This window comes from Lissotriton vulgaris, chromosome 2_2 (assembly GCF_964263255.1).
Source record: "Lissotriton vulgaris chromosome 2_2, aLisVul1.2, whole genome shotgun sequence".
Taxonomy (NCBI): Eukaryota; Metazoa; Chordata; class Amphibia; order Caudata; family Salamandridae; genus Lissotriton; species Lissotriton vulgaris.
Window position 1 is genome coordinate 204,619,782 of NC_141688.1, and position 20,145 is coordinate 204,639,926.

The 20,145-nt window shown below is 44.6% G+C and overlaps 1 protein-coding gene across 2 annotated transcripts in view; it reads left to right on the plus strand.

Moving 5' to 3' along the window:
• SLC1A2 (solute carrier family 1 member 2) overlaps window positions 1–20,145 on the plus strand; it is a 401,007-nt gene that overhangs the window by 260,313 nt on the left and 120,549 nt on the right. For both annotated transcript variants that reach the window (XM_086959544.1, XM_086959542.1), the window contains exon 4: window positions 1,617–1,867. In XM_086959544.1, the coding sequence (XP_086815670.1) occupies window positions 1,617–1,867 (251 nt within the window). The remainder of the gene's footprint in view (window positions 1–1,616; window positions 1,868–20,145) is intronic.

Genomic DNA, 20,145 nt, shown 5'->3' on the forward strand with positions numbered 1-20,145 from the left:
TCCCTCTGTGGCTCTGGATACCTCCCAGAGGTGGTATCGAGGGGAAGGTGAAGTCTTTGCTGTTTCTTAGACTTCTTGAACAGGGGGGATGCTCTACTTCTAGCCATTGGAGATACGCAGCAGAAAAAGTTACAGAAAGTTCAGTTCAGTCCTTTCCCTGCCCAAGACAGAAGCAGCTACTGCAAGCCAACACAGCAAAGCACACAGCAAAGTGGTAGTCTCTCCTCACAGCTTCCCCAGCACTTCTTCTTGGCAGGTTCCTTGATCCAATTGAGTTCTAAAATCCTGGGGTCTGGTCCCAAATATGTATACCACATTTCCCTTTCTTATCTTGTGGCAGAGAGTGTCTATGCTCAGTCCAAACCAGTTCTGTCCTCTCTGGGTCTGCTTCCTGGCAGGAGGTGGAGACAACATTGTCCAAAGCAGACCAGGCCCATTCGGGTGCAAGTAAATCTCCTCCCACTACTCTAAATGGTGCCCAGGTCTATTCAGGCCAGCCCTAACTCATCCAGGAGAGTCAGGGCACACATCAACCCCCCCAATGGCTGCCTGAAGAGATGCACATCCCCAGCCCCTGTCACTCCATAGCCAGACAGTCAATTCACAAACCACCAGAGACACACAGGATGGCTCAGCAAGAAAATGCCCACTGTCTTTAAGTGGCATTGCCAAACCACAATATAAAAATTGTATACCAAATAATTTCAAGGTTTAACTTTGCACGGACTCTTGCAGTCAAGCCAGACCATTGTATCAGCTCTCACTAATAATTCACCGGCTCACCCACCTCTAACTTGAGGAATAGCTTTCTGCCAAGAACATTGTTTAGGAATTTCTCCCTCTGAAACAAAGTGTACCAGTGTATTTTTGTGAATGATATGTAGGACACAATTTTTATGCTAGATGACATATTTGTCAATGACATTCTGACATACAACCCGGTAGTGGGTGTGGTGCTATAGACAGAGACAGGACAGAGCCAATGGCCCAGCAAGATCAGGTGGAACCCGGTGCGGAAAATTTCTTGACACACCCAGCTTGACAAAAGGGCAAAAACATGTGTTTAAACACATATTTTTGCCATATTGTCAACTCCCGCTCCAGTGATGACACTTGGGATGGCCCGCACCCTCCACACCCCTTCGTACGCCACTGGAGAGTGCTAAAAAATAAGCTCATGAATGGGGCACCTTGGCATGCCCAGATGCTTTTTAGTTGGCAGGTGGTACATTTTATATAAAACATTTCGATCTGTAATGCGAGAGCAGAGGCAAGAAAAAAGTAATACCACCTTCAATTTGAAACCACTTAGCAGCAACAGTAAAACCATCAACCCCCAGCCTGGCTGATTAGTTTGTTCTAGGCCTAGACTATAGTCCACCCTTCTCAAATGGTCTCCCGTATTTCGAGATGTAGCCAAATGATATAAAAATGTTTGCACCATTACAGCTGCCCCTTGTTTCTGAGTGTGATGCACTATTTGAACAAAACTCCTTACATGGAGAACATATTGACACTGTTATAATTTTTGGGCAGCTAATAAAGTCCTTCTTTTTTTGTTGAGCAATCCACACAACTCTTTATTACCTCTCTTCTGTTTTCCCCCTTCTCCTCAGGTCTATCTGGCTTAGATGCCAAAGCCAGTGGTCGGCTGGGCACGAGAGCCATGGTGTACTACATGGTAACCACTATCATAGCTGCTATACTCGGAGTCATATTGGTGCTGGCGATCCACCCAGGAAACCCAAAGCTCAGGGAGCAGATGGGGCAGGGGCAGAAGAATGACGATGTCTCCAGCTTGGATGCCTTTATGGATCTGATTAGGAACCTCTTTCCTGAAAACCTGGTTCAAGCCTGCTTCCAGCAGGTCAGCTGCTTTCTGTTTACTTATACGAGCGCATTGGCGGAGCTTTACCTACCCATCTAGTGTATGTGAAAGATATCAAAAAAGCAAAACTTTAGTCCTTCAGCTGATTATCGGTCTCTCTACCATTCACATTTTGCTTATGCCATAATCTAAGGGTCTTAATATGAGTTTGGTGGTGCAGGAGCGGGGCAATTACCCACCCCCCTGCTCCCATGCCGCCAAACGTGAATGCTGGCTGCAAAATTACGATACAAATCATTGATTGATGGGCATGCAGAGTGGTGGTCTCACAACAGTGCACTAAAAAGGCTCAATGAGCCTTGAATACTGCCCCAACGTGGGACTGCCACAGCGCGTTCCAGCAGGGCATGGACTGTAAATTCCATAACATGCTGGCACTAGGTGGGTGCTTGCACACCGGGGGGCACAATATGTGTCCCCCTGCATGCATCTACCTACATGGGGTAAGGGGGTTCCTGTAGCTCCCTTTGTTTCCCCACTGCCGGCTTTTACATGGCCTTGTAAAGCTGGCGGTGGAGAAACTCAAAATATGCATGGCGAAGCAGCAGCAGTACCGCCGGGATATTCTGAGCCCCTGACTGCATCGCTACCACTAAGGTACGCGGTACCCTGGCGGTTGTGGCAGTCAAATAGTGATGTGACTGCCAAACTTATAATAGGGCTGGTAGGACTATCGGTGCAGCGGTGGCTGCACCGTCATTGCCGTGCCCTTATAAATCTGCCGGTCCATAAACCTGGAATAAGGCCCTTAGCATCAGATCCCTCACATCTGGAGGGTTGCAGCGCTGTGCTCTATTGTACCATCTCAAAAGGCATGCTTGGTGTTGTAAAATGTCTCATCAAAGGTCTGTAGAAGTTCAACCACATGAACCCAACCTTAAAGGAACTTCTTTAGCTACCTCTCCAAGCCTGCATCAGTTTCGACACATGATAAAAGCCCACTATAAATGCCACTCTTCCACACCGGGAGAAAAGATTATCAATTTAGGATAACTGCTCCACATAGGAAACTAAGGATATGGCCAGACAAGAAACAAGTTGCTAAAAAAGAACAGAATATATCGTTCTCCAATATGTCTCTTAGATCATTGACAGCATCACCAGCAAGATCAGAGGAGAGCCGGTCCTCTGACAATTGGGAAGGGATCTGATGGATTACTACATATCTATCGGCTAGTATTCTTCGCCCACAAATATGAGACCTTTTTAAAGCACTCTGAATAGTATTTCATAGCACTTGCCAATGTTCAGTGTTCCACTGCTGCTCCCTCGCTAGGTGCATGCTCTACAAATATACACACTTACATACATAAACACATGCATACTTACATACAACCATACAGACTGGTCTTCTGTTGTACCCTCTTCCATTTTAGGTACTGTTAGATCCTCTGGTGGACACCTACAGTGTATATCACATTTCTTCCTCTACTTTAGGAGATTGTAAGGGGTCATTTTTATCCAACTGTAATTTTATTAGGCATCAGGGTTTTAGAAGACTTGCAAAGGCTGATCATTTGGATAGTTAGTAATTAATCTGCATTTGGGCTTTTCTGGGTGGCCATATTCAGTTTCATTATGAAGTGCCAAGTGGCAGAATGCTCACAGCTATGACTCTAAGAGAGTGATAGTTAAGACACAGTGACCTAGTGTTCTAGAAGCTCTAGAAGCTATGTCCATGTACATGTGTAAAGCAGATGTCCAACACTGCCACCTTCTGTTAAATTAAATGTACCAATTTTCCTGAACCAAACTGTTCTTTTCTTGCTTCTTCTAAGTTACAACTCATCAGTTCATTTGTGAGACTAGAGAAAAACCTACCACAGTTTAAGTAATTATTGCAGTTCAAATGTATCTAAGAACAGGTCTGTTTCAGTCCAGGTCACATTAGACATGCGTCAAGCCCATATGACACAATATGAGGGGGTCTTGTCAAAAAGGATTTGGCCGGATCCCGAGATGGTGACTTCTCCTGATTGTGGTCTCTTTTCACCAGCTGTTGAGTGTCCCCGGAGGACTATGGAAGTAGTTGAGGCAAACACGAGTGTAGCTGAGTGGCTAGTGCCTTGGAGGGAGCCAACTGAGAGTACACCTTAGTAACCGAGGTGGTGGCTGTGTTGTTTGGCCCCTTGGTGCAGTCAAACAAGCTGCATATCTTCGCTGTCGTGCGGTGAAGGCATTGTTGAGATGATAGGGACTGAGAGATGCCAATAGGTGAGAAGGACCCAGGTGGCCTGGAGTCCACCACCCAGAGTTACTGAGGTTGGTACTTCCATGCACCCCGGTGAAACTGGGACTGTGGAGATCATCTGGATACCGATGTAGACAGCAGCTGGTGGGACTAACCAGATGCCACACAGCGTCCATACCCCTATGAAGACAGCTGGAAATGAATTGGTGATTCCTGACAGCTGTGTCAGCCCTTACCTTCTTGCAGGTTGGAACGCACCGTGGTCAGTGCAACCTAGGATGGGCAGGCTGGTGCCCTAAGTGGCTTCTTTCTTTTTTACCAACTCCCTTCGCTGTTCACCACATCAGATGAAATGAGCAAAAAAGAAGATTTTTAAGGTCTTGCACTGGATTCATGTCTGGATGCAGAGAAGATGGCACCCAGAGCCTACTGAACAGGATCTCACTCAGCTGGAACTACTACTCCTAAGCTTTATCAATGCAACAAGGATTGCAATGATCCACACATTGTAAAAGATAGTGAGAGCTGTGAAGCCGATGTAAGGCAAACTCACAACCAGAATAGCAGGGATGTAGAAAGAGCAGGGAGATATGAGGATACAGTATTAGTCCTGGGGACCAGGTGTGGAAAATGATCTTCTGTTGTGGTGGACCTGGAGGCATTTAAAGGCATTTAAATCTAAGATGATGGGCAGGGTCTTGCCAGTAGACGTAAAACTTGAATGTTTAGACAACTTGCACCGAGGGCCTTTGATGAGGTTCCTGTACAAATTTCCAACGAGTCTCAGCAGGGTGAAATTCATACCATCCTCAGAAGTCTGCTAGAGTCTCGAGAAGGTGGTGGTCCTGCAGGTTGTGATTACTGCAGCCAGAGACCCAAAGAACATAATGTGAATAGATTTAGTGCTGTACTGAGCAACCTGCAGAATGTAGAAAGATATTAGGGACAGATACTATAAAGTAGAGTTTGTTGATTAATGGTGGCGACTACTGTTTTTCCTGAGATGAACATAGAAACATTGTCCATGAAACATGCCCTCATTCGTATGAAATTAACGTTGGTTAACTTTCCAATGTTACTACGGGTTGACTATAATCGGAAGGCATTTATGTTTTCCAAAGAGGATTCTGCCAAGAATTTTGTGCAAAACCTTGTAGTAGAAACTCCTACTTAGAATGTACAGGTAGCTTTTCAGCACTACTTAGATTGGAATTTCGGTCAGAATGTTTGTTTTGGGTCAGTTGTCCTCCCCTGGGCAGAAACTGATATGAGGAGATGCTGCAGTAAATCAAAGTGTGCCTTCTTTGTCATGTGTTGCTTGTTGGCTCCCTGCCATCCCTCTGTCCCTCGGGTGTTGGGTCTACTGTGCTGTATCAAGTGGTTGATTTGCAATGCATAGATTAATATTGATTTATTTTTCTTATTTCACTGATTTTGAGGTATCATGGAGTTGCAGTGAACTCAATTCTGTCTTTGCAGTGTACTACAAGGTGATCTACTCTGCAATGTTAGAATAATGAAAACGATTTAATCCTAATAATGACTACATTAATAGCAAACACACATTTCGTTACAATTGATTCCAATAAATAAATGGCAACAGCTCTTTGCCTGAATGCAAAGGTGATTTATTACAGGACATAAGCATCTTGGCATATTCAATCCCATCAACTCTGTAGTATTAATCAGACATTCAGCTGAAACAAAAGTCCCATACCTTCATCCTTCACGCCCTCCTACAGCAAATAGGGCAAAGTTATTCCATTGCCAGTGCTAGCTAAATTTCTGCAAGCACTGATTTCAACTTTTTGAAAAATAGGCTGACAGTGAACTGAAGCCGGCTCACTGTTGACTTATGTTTCCAACAAAAATTGCATAATTTGCAGAGACGAAGCTCAAATACTTTTGATGTACTGAAGTCATCCATTATCAATACCATGACAGGGCTCTGCCAATTAGTCTTGTGTAGCCTTTGAGCAAGAACTAAATAATGAAAAGGCATTTGATCAATGTCATACGTTGTGGTGAAAGAGCAAGTGTCAACCTCCTGCGGGTCTTCTATAATTCTGTACTGCTCTGGCTCTGCATTTCATCTACACATAGATCATACATAATGAGTATCTTAAGGACAGTCACATGCTTCTTATATCTACGGTCTCAAAATGGGTGCGCAGACAAAATATCAAGTTTTTAATGTCAAGTCCTAAGTAGTCAGTCAGTCAGTCAAAATACTTTATTTTGATAAATCAATATCATAAAAAGACAATAGCACTATACAAAATTCACATGTTCTAAAATACATAGTTTATACAGAATAAAATCACGATTAATTTACACAGTCAAAATATTTCCAAAAAGTATAAAAAAATGTTAACCTTTAACAATACGTTTAAAATACATTAAAAAAGAGGTCAGTTAAGTAGGAATACAAGGTATCATTCATTATACAATCCCACCTATCAATTTCATTCAGTAAACATTCCCGTAGTGTAAACACTGTACTTGCTTTCATCCACTATAAAACAACATTATAGGGGTAATTGGTCGTCTTCCTCTTCTTGATCCTAACAGCTCCCACTAGGAAATTGGCAACATGAAACATAATCCTAGGGGTCTGCAATAACTGTAAAAACAGGAGTGCTGGCTTTACTTGAATAAACCCTGCCTCCTTTAGAATAGGGATCAGATATTTCGTCCTTACTGCCGTGTAGTGTCCACAGAACATCAGAAAGTGCATTGTATTCTGGGTGGAAAAATTGTCACAAGAACACAGCATTGCGTTTTGAGGAGTACTCCAGGTTGGAAAATGACCAAGGTTCAGGTGAATCAAATTAAACCGAAATCGGGTTAAAAGGAACCGGTGATAAGCTTGATTCACAGTAGTTAAATACAATTCAGGGCCTACTTGGGGGCTCATAATGATGTTATCCCTCGCCGTAGTTTTTTTTAGTTCCATTTGTTCCCTCTCCAGGCTTAGCATTTCTCCCATTGTACCCTTAATCAAGGCAATGTCCTTTGTTGTTATGGACTCCGGGGAGGAAAAAAGCTCTAGTCTAGGGATAGCGATAGGATAAAGATAGCTTAGCAAAACTATCTTTAATGTATGCTAGCCACAAGATTTTATTCGCTCTATCTAGCTGTAAGCAATCTTTTAAAATGATTTGATTAAGGGGGATTTCCTGGTTCAACCAGATCTTCAGCCATGCTAGAAGAGGGGCCATTTTTATCATGTCTGAAATAAAACCTACTCCTAGTTCAGTGTGGATTGTATATGATGGAGTAGACTGTGGCACAGAAAGGACAGCTCTTAAAAATGTATTCTCAGTAGTCTGTATACTGTCTGGAGAACAGTATCCCCAAATTGCACTACCATATGTAGCCACCGCAAGGCATTTTGCTTTATAGATTTTCATTAAAGTTACTATTGGCCTTACCCCCAATTTTTTCGAAAAGCCCTGTAGGGCAGAGAATGTTCTTGCGAGGGAGATGTTTCTGTTTTTTATCTGTGGATCCCAGTTCCCTCTCTCATCAAAAGTGATCCCCAGGTATGGGAAAGTGGCTACTCTACAAAGTTCTTCTTTGCCACATGTAAAAGTTTTTAGGTTCTTATTCTTGCTACTCCTGCCCATTATCATGATTTGAGACTTCTTGACATTTATCTTGAGGTCCAAACATCTTGAGTCCAAACATTTGGGACACAGCCGGCAACACCCCTTCAAATACATCCAAGAGGCGTTGTAAACCAACACCGGTCCGCGAAAGCAAGACGGCATCATCCGCATATAGGAGAACTGGAATTCCAAGTTCTCCTATACGCGGGATGTCAAGGGATGCCTCTTTTAACGCTGGTTCCAGTGCATTTATATAAATGGTAAATAGGAGGGGTGCCAGAATACACCCCTGCCTAACACCCCTTTCGGAGTTAAAGTGACTAGTGCAGCAACCCTCTGAGGTAACCCTGACGGAGGCTAGAAGGCCGGAGTTTAAATACGACAGGAGATTTACTAAAGTCCTGTCCAGACCCATGTCAATTAGGATTTGCCACAATTTTGATCGATTAACAAGGTCAAAGGCTGACGAGAGGTCCATGAACCCCAGGTACATGGACCCCTCCTTGGCCCTGGTATATTTATCCACTAATAAGTGCAAGTTGAGTCCTTGATCTAACGTGCTCCTTTTTGGTCTAAATCCGTACTGAACATTTGATAAGACCCCTTTCTCATTCACCCATTCATTCAATTTAGATAAAATAACCCGGCCCAATATTTTCATAGATGAATCAATCAGTGAGATGGGTCTTGCCTGTTACCCTTTTTATAGACCGGAATGATGATAGATTTTTTCCACGAGGCCGGGATGTTGTCATTTGGTAGAGCGTTTAAAACATTACATAAGATTTTAGACCAAAATTTTGGGGCACATTTGAAAACATCCGCCGGAACCCCATCAGGGCCCGGCGCTTTGTTTTTCAGGGTCAGATCTATTGCCCTTTACACTTCTGCAGCCTCAAAAATTACAGCAGGGCCCTCGACGTTATGAATAGTGCCCTTAATTTGCAAGTCGTTGCTAGTTTCTGAATATATTTTACTGAAATGCTGGATCCAACCCTCGTCTGAGATGTTTGCCTCAAGAGGAGTATTCTCCTCACCCGAAAATAATGGCTGATTTATAATTTTCCAAAATAAACCACTATTGTTTATGGTTTCTGGGTCCATTAGTTAGGCCCAACCTGCGTCTTTCAGTTCCTTTTTTCTCTCTAGGATAGCTTTTTTATATATGCTCCTTAAGCTATCTATATGTACACAGTTTTTAGGCATGTCTTTCAGGGCTTTAAGTAAGTCTCCATGGGCTTTGGAGCATTTTTTGTCAAACCACCTTTTACCTTGAAGCGGCTTCTGACTTAATCCTGCTTGTAGACTATGGTTGACTTCTATACAAATGTTATCAAACGCAGAAATAACATCTTTATTTTGTGTCCGATTTGCTCGGCATATTGCCACTTCATCCTCTACCTTGATCAATACCTCTTGGAGGAATGTTTCAGGGACTATTTTTGTTCATTTTAACCTTCGCCTCTGATCTTTAACGGACACATTTAGTCCCCCTCTATGTGTCACCGTTTTTAGTGAGAGTAGATCTGAATACTTTGATTCCAATAAAACAGGGTTATGATCACTAAAAACTGATAACTCTGTGTGATAGTTTAAAACCTTGCACAACAAAAAAGAAGACATAAAAATGTAATCTATAATAGTGCCATCATCTTTGCCCTTAAATGTAGGGGACCTACTTTTACCATCCCCGCAACCTGACTCATATAGATTCCATCTGGCAAGAAAGTTTTCTAAATACTCCCCCCGCCTAGTGTGTTCCAGATGGATAAATGAGGAGAGGGGCGGGCCTTCTTCATCCTGGCTAATACATGGTAGGGTGCAGGGGTGGATGTTAAAATTCCCCAAAAATAATATTTCAAAAGTATTTACATTTACACTGTAGGCTGACAAGAATGTGTCCAGTACTTCCAAGTTATGACCGGTACACACAATTGCATTTGAGTTATAAAAATTTACAAATAGGATCTTGGCCTTATCCTGGGTAGAGAGTTCAACAATCAGACAATTATCGCAACCTGAGTTACACTGTGTTATTTTGCCTTTTACATCAAGTTTAAATAAAGTTATTAAGCCACCCTTGGCTCTACCTGCAGCACTGCTAATTGCGGGAATGCAAAAGTGACTGTAGCCATCCAAAGAGAAGCTATTAGCTTGGTCCCATGTCTCTTGTAAAGCAATAATATCAAAAGTTTTTAATGTATTGAGCCACTCAACATTTCCAGCTTTGGTCTTAATACCAGCAATGTTCCAGGTAACAATTTTAAAAGAGGGTGTGGGGGGCTGAGCTGTACTCCCTGGTTCGATAGGGAGTCAATCATTTTCCTCCAGTGAGGATAAAGGGGTATAACGATTAAATAGTGGTAGGGCCTGATCGAATTGATTTCGCCTGCTTGCCAGCTGGTAAGAATAAGGATCCCCGTTATTATGGTGTTGATAAACATTTGGGACACAGCCGGCATAACCCCTTCTATACCCATTAGCTGGATGCTTATGCTGATGGGATGATGGACGTTGGGTGTTATCCAGGTGATTATAGAAAAAGCCCAAGAGGCCTAGCACATACAGAGTTATCCACTGTGGGTAAGGAGGCTGCTCTAAGGAGGACTGTTGCAACATGTTGCGGATGCTTAAAATTTACAATAATGCAGTCCCCACTCGAGTTCTTTCTAGCATTGCTAATCCAGCTGACTCTTCGGGTGGAAATTATGTCATTTGAAAAGGCAAACGGAAAACCACAATTCCTATTTAGCCATGCTAATGTTTTGTTTTTTAAAGCGGCATGGGTTTCTAAACTGGAATCAGAAAGACAGGAATCAACCTCAGGGACATTTGTTAATACCACTGTGTATGGAACACACTCCGGTGGGAGGTTAACTGTATTTCTTCTCTTAGGCTTACTACTTCCACCCTTGTCTCCCCCCACTGTAGTGTTCTGGCTGCCAATGTTTGGTGGGGTTGGTTTTACTAATGGGGCTGGCACTGATGGTAGGTTGGGAGATGGGGCTTTCTGTGGTCGAGTGACTGGTGGATTTTGTGCGGTGACCATTGGCCCATTTCCCCCTATGCTAGCAGAACCCACAACCCCTATTGCATTGCTGCCAGTAGGGGGACTCGTGTGTGTGTTAGTTCGAGTCATGAGTGAATCTAGGAGGCCCCCTAATCTAGAAACCTCTTGGGTGACCTGATCTAACTTTACCACAAGAGGTCTTATCATAGCTTCTATTTTTGACTCGATGATACTTGCCAAGAGCTCGATGTGGGCAGGGTGCAAATTATTCAACTCAACGTTATTTGTGGATTTTGAAGCACTTCCACTGCAAGTTGATGTACTCCCCGTCTTTTTTTACTTCCGGCCCACCACCCACTTGACAGGTGCCTTCCTACATGCCCACACAACTCTTCGAGCAGGCAAATGTACTGGTGAAGGCCTTGGAGAGGGCGTCGGGGTCAGACTCGGGGTAGGGTGGGTTATGACTTCCCGCTCTTCCAGTGACACTACGATCACTACGTCATTAGTGTCAATAACGATAGGGTCTTCCAGGCAACTATCTGGCTGGGGCAAGGGAGTTGAGGGCGAACTCGGCCTTGTAGGTGAGGCATTTGGGCTTACCCTATTGAGTGAGAGTCGCCTTTCGTTATTAATCTTACTAACCACCTTCACAAGATAATTGTCCATTGTCCTTGTCTCGTTTACTGACGAAGGTTTTGTTGATCTGAGCTTTGACATATTAATGGACCTAAGGTACTAGACACAGGTACAGTTGAACGATAATGTCTCGCCCAGAGGGAATTATAGTTCGATATCGTTGATAAGGACCAGGAAACAAAAAACGAATAAAATAAGTACGTGTTATATTATCTTACAGTTTGTGTAGAATCCGAGGGAGAAGAGCCAAAGTCTGTGGCCCAGCCTCTTCTGGCCTCTGGCGGCCGCAGACGGCCCGCCCTTGTCCCGGGCTGCTCACGGGCGCACCCGCGCGCGTCCCGCGGGACGAGAAACCAAGAGAGCCTTTATGCGCCTCCAGGCGCTGCCTGTTTGCGTCAGCGGCGTCCTTGCCGCGATGAGGCTGATGGGAGTTGTAGTGCGACGCGGCCCGGAGGAGCCAAGCCCGGCCAGACCACGAGCGGAGCAAAGCCCGGCCGCAAGCACCACACCAAGGAACAGGGGATCGGCGGAGCCAAGCCCGGCCAGGAAAACACAGCGGAGCCAAGCCCGGCCGTCAGCAACACTCCAGGTCAGCGAGAAGCGGCTCCCCCCAGACTCGATAGCAAGGGAGCCTTTATGCGCCTCCAGGCGCTTCCTGTTCGTGTCAGCGGCTCCCCCTGGCCAATCCCGGCCAGACCACGAGCGGAGCTAAGCCCGGCCCTCAAGCACCACACACAGGAACAGGGGATCGGCGGAGCCAAGCCCGGCCAGGAAAAAACAGCAGAGCGAAGCCCGGCCGTCAGCAACACTCCAGGTCAACGAGAAGCGTCTCCCCCCGGACTCGATAGCAAGGGAGCCTTTATGCGCCTCCGGGCGCTTCCTGTTCGTGTCAGCGGCGTCCTTGCCGCGATGAGGCTGCTGGGAGTTGTAGTGCGACGCGGCCGAGCGGAGCCAAACCCGGCCAGACCTCGACCGGAGCTAAGCCCGGCCCGCAAGCACCACACCAAGGAACAGGGGATCGGCGGAGCCAAGCCCGGCCAAGAAAACACAGCGGAGCCAAGCCCGACCGTCAGCAACACTCCAGGTCAGCGAGTAGCGGCTCCCCTAAGTAGTTTGAGTGAGAAATCGACAGCAAGAATATTGTGGTCAAGAATATCGATATAAGGTATGGAATATCAATTTAAAAAATATGGTGGTGTTTAATATCGTTTGCAAAAATATAGTTGTTTAAAATATCGATTATTTAATTTGTTTTATGTATTTTAGTATATATTTTAAATGTATGTGATGTAATTTTTGTATAATAATTGTTTATATTATTAATATGTGTTACATTTTTCGTAGTTATTAACTTTATCTTAATTGAATTTTTCTTTTTTTTAGTTCTGTAGCAGGTAGTGGTGTTATAGGGGAATAGGTTGGGATGTAATTTAATTATATTAATTTAATGATTATTTTTTATTTATAGATATGTATTTAACTGAGATTTTATAGTGTTAATTGTCTAAAGTACTTTATTATAAATTATTAATTGGTTGTTAATTACTATTAATGAATTGGAAATTAGTTATTGTAATTATGTAATTATTTGTAGGTGCTAGTATTGGTGCTTACAGGGGTAAACGGTGGGTAGTAATTTATTTTTGCTTAATTGATAATGAGTTGATAATGTATTTAAAACTAATTATGGCACTTGTGTCTTTAAGTTTTAGTGTGTGATGTTGGGTTTATATCGGTAAAGGGTGGAAAGTAATTTATGTTTAATTAATAATTAGATGTTAATTAATATTAGTCAATTAATTGTATATTTAATATGGAAATGGAGTAAATACTTTTAGGTATTTGGTGTGGGGTTTATAGTGGTAAAGGTCGGGAAGTAATTTTTGTCTAATTAATAATAAATAGTTGGTAATTAATATTAATGAATTAATTGGTATTTATTTTGAATAATTGTTTATTTTTTAGTTTTATTTTGAAATCTTGTTTTTGATTTATCAACAAACAAGATGCAGTGAAAAATAAAGCCCAGACCATGGGCCGGCAGCCATCATATTTCTTTGAGAGCATCAAAATAACACTAAAATGAAACTTCCCACCCCCCTACCTCACCCTACCCCTTCCTCCCCCCTCCCGTCACCTCCCCCATTCAAGACGTCTGTAACGTTTAGTTCACACTGTGGTTTAACTCGGGAAAGCGCAGTAGCTGTAGATATCTAGGGCAGGACAGCTCACGGAATTCAGTGCATAACAGGATAAGAAAGGGCCACCACATATCAGCACAGGAAGTCCCGTCTCCTTGAAGCGAGAAAGTGATATGTTCCATGCCAAGTACGTATGCAGCCATCCCTGTAGAGTTGTTGTTTTGTCTGTACCCAGTGAGATAATATATTTTGTAGTCCCGCCGCTAGAGCTATCCCCAATTGCTTACCATTACGAGATTTGAGTGGAAATGCAAACCTACCAGAGACTCCCAGGACCACATATTCCTTGATATGGTACTGAAATATCTATCAATGTCACCCAGCACGTGCGTCCAATAAGTAGCGAGTATAGGACACTCCCACGGTAGGTGTAAGCATGTGCCTTCAGTGTCACAACCCCTCCAGCAAGTAGGGGAACAGTCACAGTCGCCCTTGTGTAGTCAGGAGGGTGTAAGATATCCATACATCATGATCTTAGTGGCCGTCTCTATCCTAGATATAATAAGTGCTGTATGTCGGGCTCTGTAATGAATGTCAGTCTATTCCTTGGGGGTCAGGGTCCCGACATCCCACCATCATTGGCCGTCTGACTTACCCACCTGTTCTGGGGGAAGTAATATTTGGTAGGGTACTGTAATAAGTCGTTATGTTGATTGTTTCGAGAGTAGCCAACGCTCATACTGAGTAAGGGACCTCTCCACCCCGGTCGAACCTGGGGTTGCATGACCCAGTGTCGTATTTGCAAATAATGGTAGCGTTCCAGTACGGTATGTTAAAATCAGATTTAAAATCCTCAAAGGATCGAGGGCCCTCAATATATAAAAATGCTCTATATACCCGTGCCCTGCTTTGTCCTAATGACTAAATGCTTCCCAATGAAGGCCCGAGTAAAAGTACGGATTTTCTGCAATAGGAGTGAGGGGCGAAGGGAAGGTTGTTAGACTGTTGCGGGTAGCTGTAGCGTCCCAAGCCTACAATGTAGCACGTGTCAGAAGAGAGCTGTATATCCCAGGGAGCTTAGAGGCCTTACAAAGGAAAGGGATCTTCCAGAGTGACTTTTTCGCTAGCGCGCACTCTATAAAGAGCAAGCACTTCTCGGATTCCGGTTGAGCCCATTCTAATAGAGTCCGCAGCTGTGTCGCTTTAAAATAGTGGTCAAGATCGGGAATCTCCAACCCCCCTTCCACATGGGGTCTAAAACTCAGATCCCTATTTATTCGCAGCCTCTTATCCGCCCAGACAAAGGCGATAAATTCAGATTGTAGCAGCTTTAAAATATCTAGGGGAGGTTCTACCGGAAGGTTTTGAAAAAGGTATATAACTTTGGGGAGTATGCTCATTCTGAGGGCTGCCACTCTGCTCAGCCATAAGAGATTAAACGGCTGCCATCTTTTGAGCTCCTGCCTTGTCTGATGCAGCAGCCGAGAGTAGTTTAAGGATGTTGTCTCAGCGGTTGATAAGGACAGCGTGATGTCCAGGTACGGCATAACCTTTTGATCCCATCGAATGGGGCATGCTTGGATCAGAGCTGTGATGGTAGTCGGCTACAATGAAAAGCCTAACTCTTGACACTTAGCCACATTGACCTTAAATCCAGTAGCTGCTGCAAAGTCATCAAATTCAGCCAAGAAAGCTGGAACTGAAGTGTGGGGTACTCCGTTGTGGCAACAACAGCATCCACACAAAGGATGATGGTATGTAGCTCTCCCCCATAAGGGATCCCCTTAATCTGCTGCTTCTCACCAACCCACTGGGCCAATGGCTCCATGTAAAGAGCAAACAAAAGGGGGTAGTGCGGCAGCATTGTCGGGTGCTCCTAGTGATATTAAAGGGGTCAGAGTTGTAGCCATTTACTAGGACAGTTGCTGAAGGGCGGCTATTGCCGCTAAACACCCATTGGCAAAAGCGGCGCCCAATTCCAAACCTCTACAGGACAGTTTCCAAGAAGGGCCATTGTACCCTATCAAATGCTTTTTCGGCATCTATTGATAGGAAGATGTGCTCCTCTGATTGTCAGTGGGATTTATCCAGGTGATGTAGTAGCCTTGTGGTATTATTGCTACACTGCCAAGTTGTAACAAATACGGCTTGATCCGGGTCTATTAATCCCAGCATCATAGGTCCCATCTTAGCCGCAAGGATTCCTGTCTCTGTTCAAGAGAGAAATCGATCTATAGGAGGTGCTATATCTACTGTCTTTCCCGGGGTTGGGCAAGACAGCCACCGATGCTAGAAGCATTGTAGGTGGCAGCTCACCAGTGTCGTTGATGACATTAAAATATCAAGTCAGTATGGGGGCTAATAGTGAAGAAAATGTTTTGTACAAAAGGATGGTAAATTATCTGTGCCAGGGGATTTAAGCAAGGTAAGTCGAGCGATAGCTGAGATTGCTTCCTCAGTACTGATGAGAATATTTAAAGCCGCCTTCTGGTCTACCGTCAACTTGAAGTGGTTTATGCCTTGGCAGTACCTGGAGGGATACTATTCAGACAAAGGCTGTGCAGTATACAGATTCACGTAAAAATCTCGAAATGAATGAGCTATAGCCTCACCCCGCGTATTCTCGACACCCCCTACAGTTAGAAAGAGCGGGACTGTCATCGCCTGTCGCTGTTCGCGCAATTTATGGGCCAATAAGCGTCCGCATGTGTCCCTCTCGTATAAAACATGTGCTTCAAACTTAGTGCAGCGTATTCCGCCCTATTTAGATCAAGGCTGGCCAGCTGTGTCCTGGCTGCTTTTAGCTTCCTCCATATTCGAGGGCCACCTGTCCTATTATTCTCTTCTAATTTGAGTACTTGCTTGGAAAGTTCATTCCTCTTCTCTCTGCATACCCTATTATCTACAGCTGACGTAGCTATGAAGTCGCCCCGGGCTACTCATTTAAGGGTTTTCCACAGGGAGACAATCGAGGTGTCCCAGGTGTCATTAATGGCTAAAAAGTCTTCACATTTTTTGTAAGGCATGTAACAACTTCAGGGAGGTGGAGTAGTGTGTCCCTAAGTCTCCAGGAGTAAAACGGCCTAGTGGGGGGGGGGGGGTGGAACAGCAGAGTCGTAGTCAGGGCTGCATGGTCTGAAAGTGCTTGGGGTTCAATTACCGAGTTCTGCGCTACCGGGTGGAGAGAAGGGGTCATTAGGAAGTAGTCCAGCTGTGCATCAGTTCCCTGGGCATGAGAATAGAAAGTGTAGTTGAGTGTGTGAGGGTGAAAATGCTGCCATAAGATTCACTAATCCCTGGTCGAGCGACCATTGACGTCTTGTAGTAGAAAGAGCCTCTGTCTGTCCCTGCCTCTGTGCGAAACGATTAAGCTGACTATCAAACACAATGTTCAGGTTGCTCCCAATAAGGATTTGTCAATTAGGTGTAGAGGTAATGTCACCTATCGCTTTGTGAAAAAAAGTCTCCTGACCCTCATTAGGGGCATATATAGTAGCCAGTGTCAGTATGTGTGTCCCTATGGTCACAGAATGCACCAGAAGCCTCCCTTTTATCTCTGATACCTTTGCTCCCACTTTCCCAGGAAATGTACATGCAACCAGAATGGCAACCCTGGCTTTCTTGGTAGGGAGGGAAGAGAAGTACTGATGCGGGAATGCCCTAGAGCACATTCTTTGGGTATCGCTGGGCATCAGGTGGGTCCCTTGTAATAAACAAATATGATCCCGGTATTTTACAAATAAGGCAGGATAGCTTTGCGCTTAACTGGGTTATTAAACCCTTTTAGTTTTAATGTTAGGATTGTGATACTCACCTACGAAAAAGGGGGGAATGCTACGTGCTGCGGGTTTTTAGGGGCCAGTCGTACCATTGGTGTCCTAGTTCCGAGGTATCCTAGGTAAGTTGCCAATAGTATATATGGATTGCTGCCATGAGCACACGTCGGGAGAAACTCAACAGTGGACAGGGGACCCCAACATTGAAAGAAACAAAACCCCATAAAGAATGATAACACAAGATAAAATTAGAAATCACAGTCAATGTCCAGAGCGTCCTGCTTTTAGAAAAGAGTGAGAGGGATACTCATGGCCAGTGGATCCCCGCTCCCACCAGTTAAGGCCCATGAACATTTATCAACACCATCGGCTCAAGGTGAGGGTGCACCTTCAAAATACCAGAATGCAATAAGTGGAAATTCTGTCTCATTCCGAAGAGGCAAGGGATGACAGCACTGCCTGACGCTCTTTGGCTATAGTGTCCAGTTCCGTATGTCCCAGCAGACTCGGAGGCTAAATGGTGGTCCATCTGTGACCACTTCAGCGTCTGCGAGGACGTGAGTTCTGGCTAGATTAGTCTGACGCGGGCTCAGCAATGCCGAAGAGTTTATAATCCGCTGGGAGTGAACAGATTTTTCTTAGCTCCCCCTTGTAAGAGAAAATCAACCTGAACGGGTGCCCCCAGGAGTATTTCATGCCAGAGTCCTGAATGTGGAGCGTGATCAGATGGAAGGACTTGTGCTTGAGCAACGTGGAGCCAGCCAGATCCTGGAATAGCGTGGGTTTCGTCCCTGGTATCTAAATTCTGGATTTTGCCTAGGCTCACGGAGAATCCTCTCCTTTAGTTGATAGTCATGGATGCAGGTCAGGATGTCCGCCCGGTGGTCGGGCCGCTCTTTGTGGGTCCATCTTGGGGGTGCAGTACAGCTTGATCGGGAACTCCGAGGACTCTCCCAAGATGGAGCGGAAAAGGCCCGTCACAAGGGCCTCAATGTCACGGTCGCCGTCTTTGTGCACCATACCTTGGATATGGATATTATTACATAGGTACCTGTTTACTAGGTCCTCGGGATGGGCGTGTAGATCCAGGTTCTGCTCCTGCAGCCGGAGGACTGCTTGTTGGAGGTTTTCGAGTTCCTCGTCCCTTCCAATTTCGGGCTCCTGCAGTGTGTGAACTCGATCTCCTAGGGAATCCACATTGCGACGGACGTACCGCAGTTCTGCCTGGAGTACATGCTTCATTGCGGCTATGTCGTCTCAAAGAGAGGAAAAGAAGAACTCCAAGAATGCTTGACTGGCCGGAGCCTCGGACCCCTCGCTCCTGTCGGGTTCTTCCATGCAACCCAGGCTCAACTGGCTTAACGGCTGTTGGGTGGACTTGAGCAACAACTCTTTTACGGACTAGTCCTTCCAGCTATGGCTATAGCTCCTACACATGTTGGAGGGTCTGTGTGAAGACAAGGTGCCATGAAGTCTCCTGGTAGGGGAGAATGTGAAGAAGCGCTGATGGCAGTTATGAACCGCAGTACCTCTGCCGCACGCTATCCCACTCAAGCCCCACACTATCACCTCACTGTCAGCAACACAGGCAAGAGCGTGGTAGATGGCGGAGGCCTGCCCCTGGAGCCTTTTCGTCTTGACGCTATCGTGGTGGCATCGTCCTCCTAGCCGGGGTACCCTGGATTGTGCTCTCCTGCCTTGGGGCCACACTGCAAACAAGGAGTCCTGGCCACAGTGACTGATGCCCTGGGAATCCTCAGAGTAAAGACGGTGAATGAAGGGGCACTGCTGCGACCCCCAACTGGAAACCCCCATGCCCGCAGAATTCGAGGTGCCCTGGTCTGGCTGCTATTACAACCCCTGTGGCTCTTTGTTAGGGCACGTTTATCAAAAATAGACCAGGACACTTGTAACTACGTTACAAAAGGTTGTATAGATAACCCTCATAAACGCTATGTTTTATGCTGTGCGGTTTATCTTGGTTCTCCGCCCCACATAGACGTTGTGGCATTTATCATCGGGTGATCTATTGTGCTACATGCCAGCCTCAAGCCTGAGGTCAACTCTGGAGTAGCGTAGCAGTGTCCAGAGATATGTATAGGTACCACCACAAAGGAAGGTTAATATTAAAAAACAAACCTACATCTAAGCAACTACTTTATTTATAAACGGATGTGATTCGTTATTAAAAATAACACTTGGGTATACTATTGGATCAAGCAACTGGATCCTCGTATATCACTTAAAACACACAGTCAACATGTTTCTGCTCCTTGCCGCCCAGCCGGGTCTATGGAGCATTCGTCAGGACAAAACGTATTAAAATTATACTCACACCTATTGTGCAGTATGTCAGGGGTTGTAATTGTACCCACCGTAGTTTTAAATCAAGGCACAATTTACCTGAAATAGAAATCACAAAATCAAATATTTATCAATTTTTACGATATTCTTGGTGTACCTCTGCATGTACATTTTTAGCTGCCTGGCACCATTTTGGTGGTCAATGATTTACAAATTATCAATACGGGTATTATTTTCCGTGATATTTTTATTCGCAGTTTTAGCATTTACGGGGAGACTGTTCGGTGAATCACAGTGGGGAATCTAATTATGAGAACAATTGGGCACATTTTACAAAAGTCAGCAAACGTTGATGGTATTTATTCACACGTTTGCAGAATTGTTCTTGTTTTAAGTTGAAATGGATATATTAATAGGTTCATAATGTCTCACAGTGTTACGTGCAAACTTGATAGCGGTTGTTTCTTACTCGCTCTTTGTTAGGGGACCCAAGTGTGGGAAGTTAATTAATTTGTATGAGCTTTATTTTGTTTTAATAATAATATTTCTTTAATTGGTAATTATGTTTATTATGAAAGTATATAT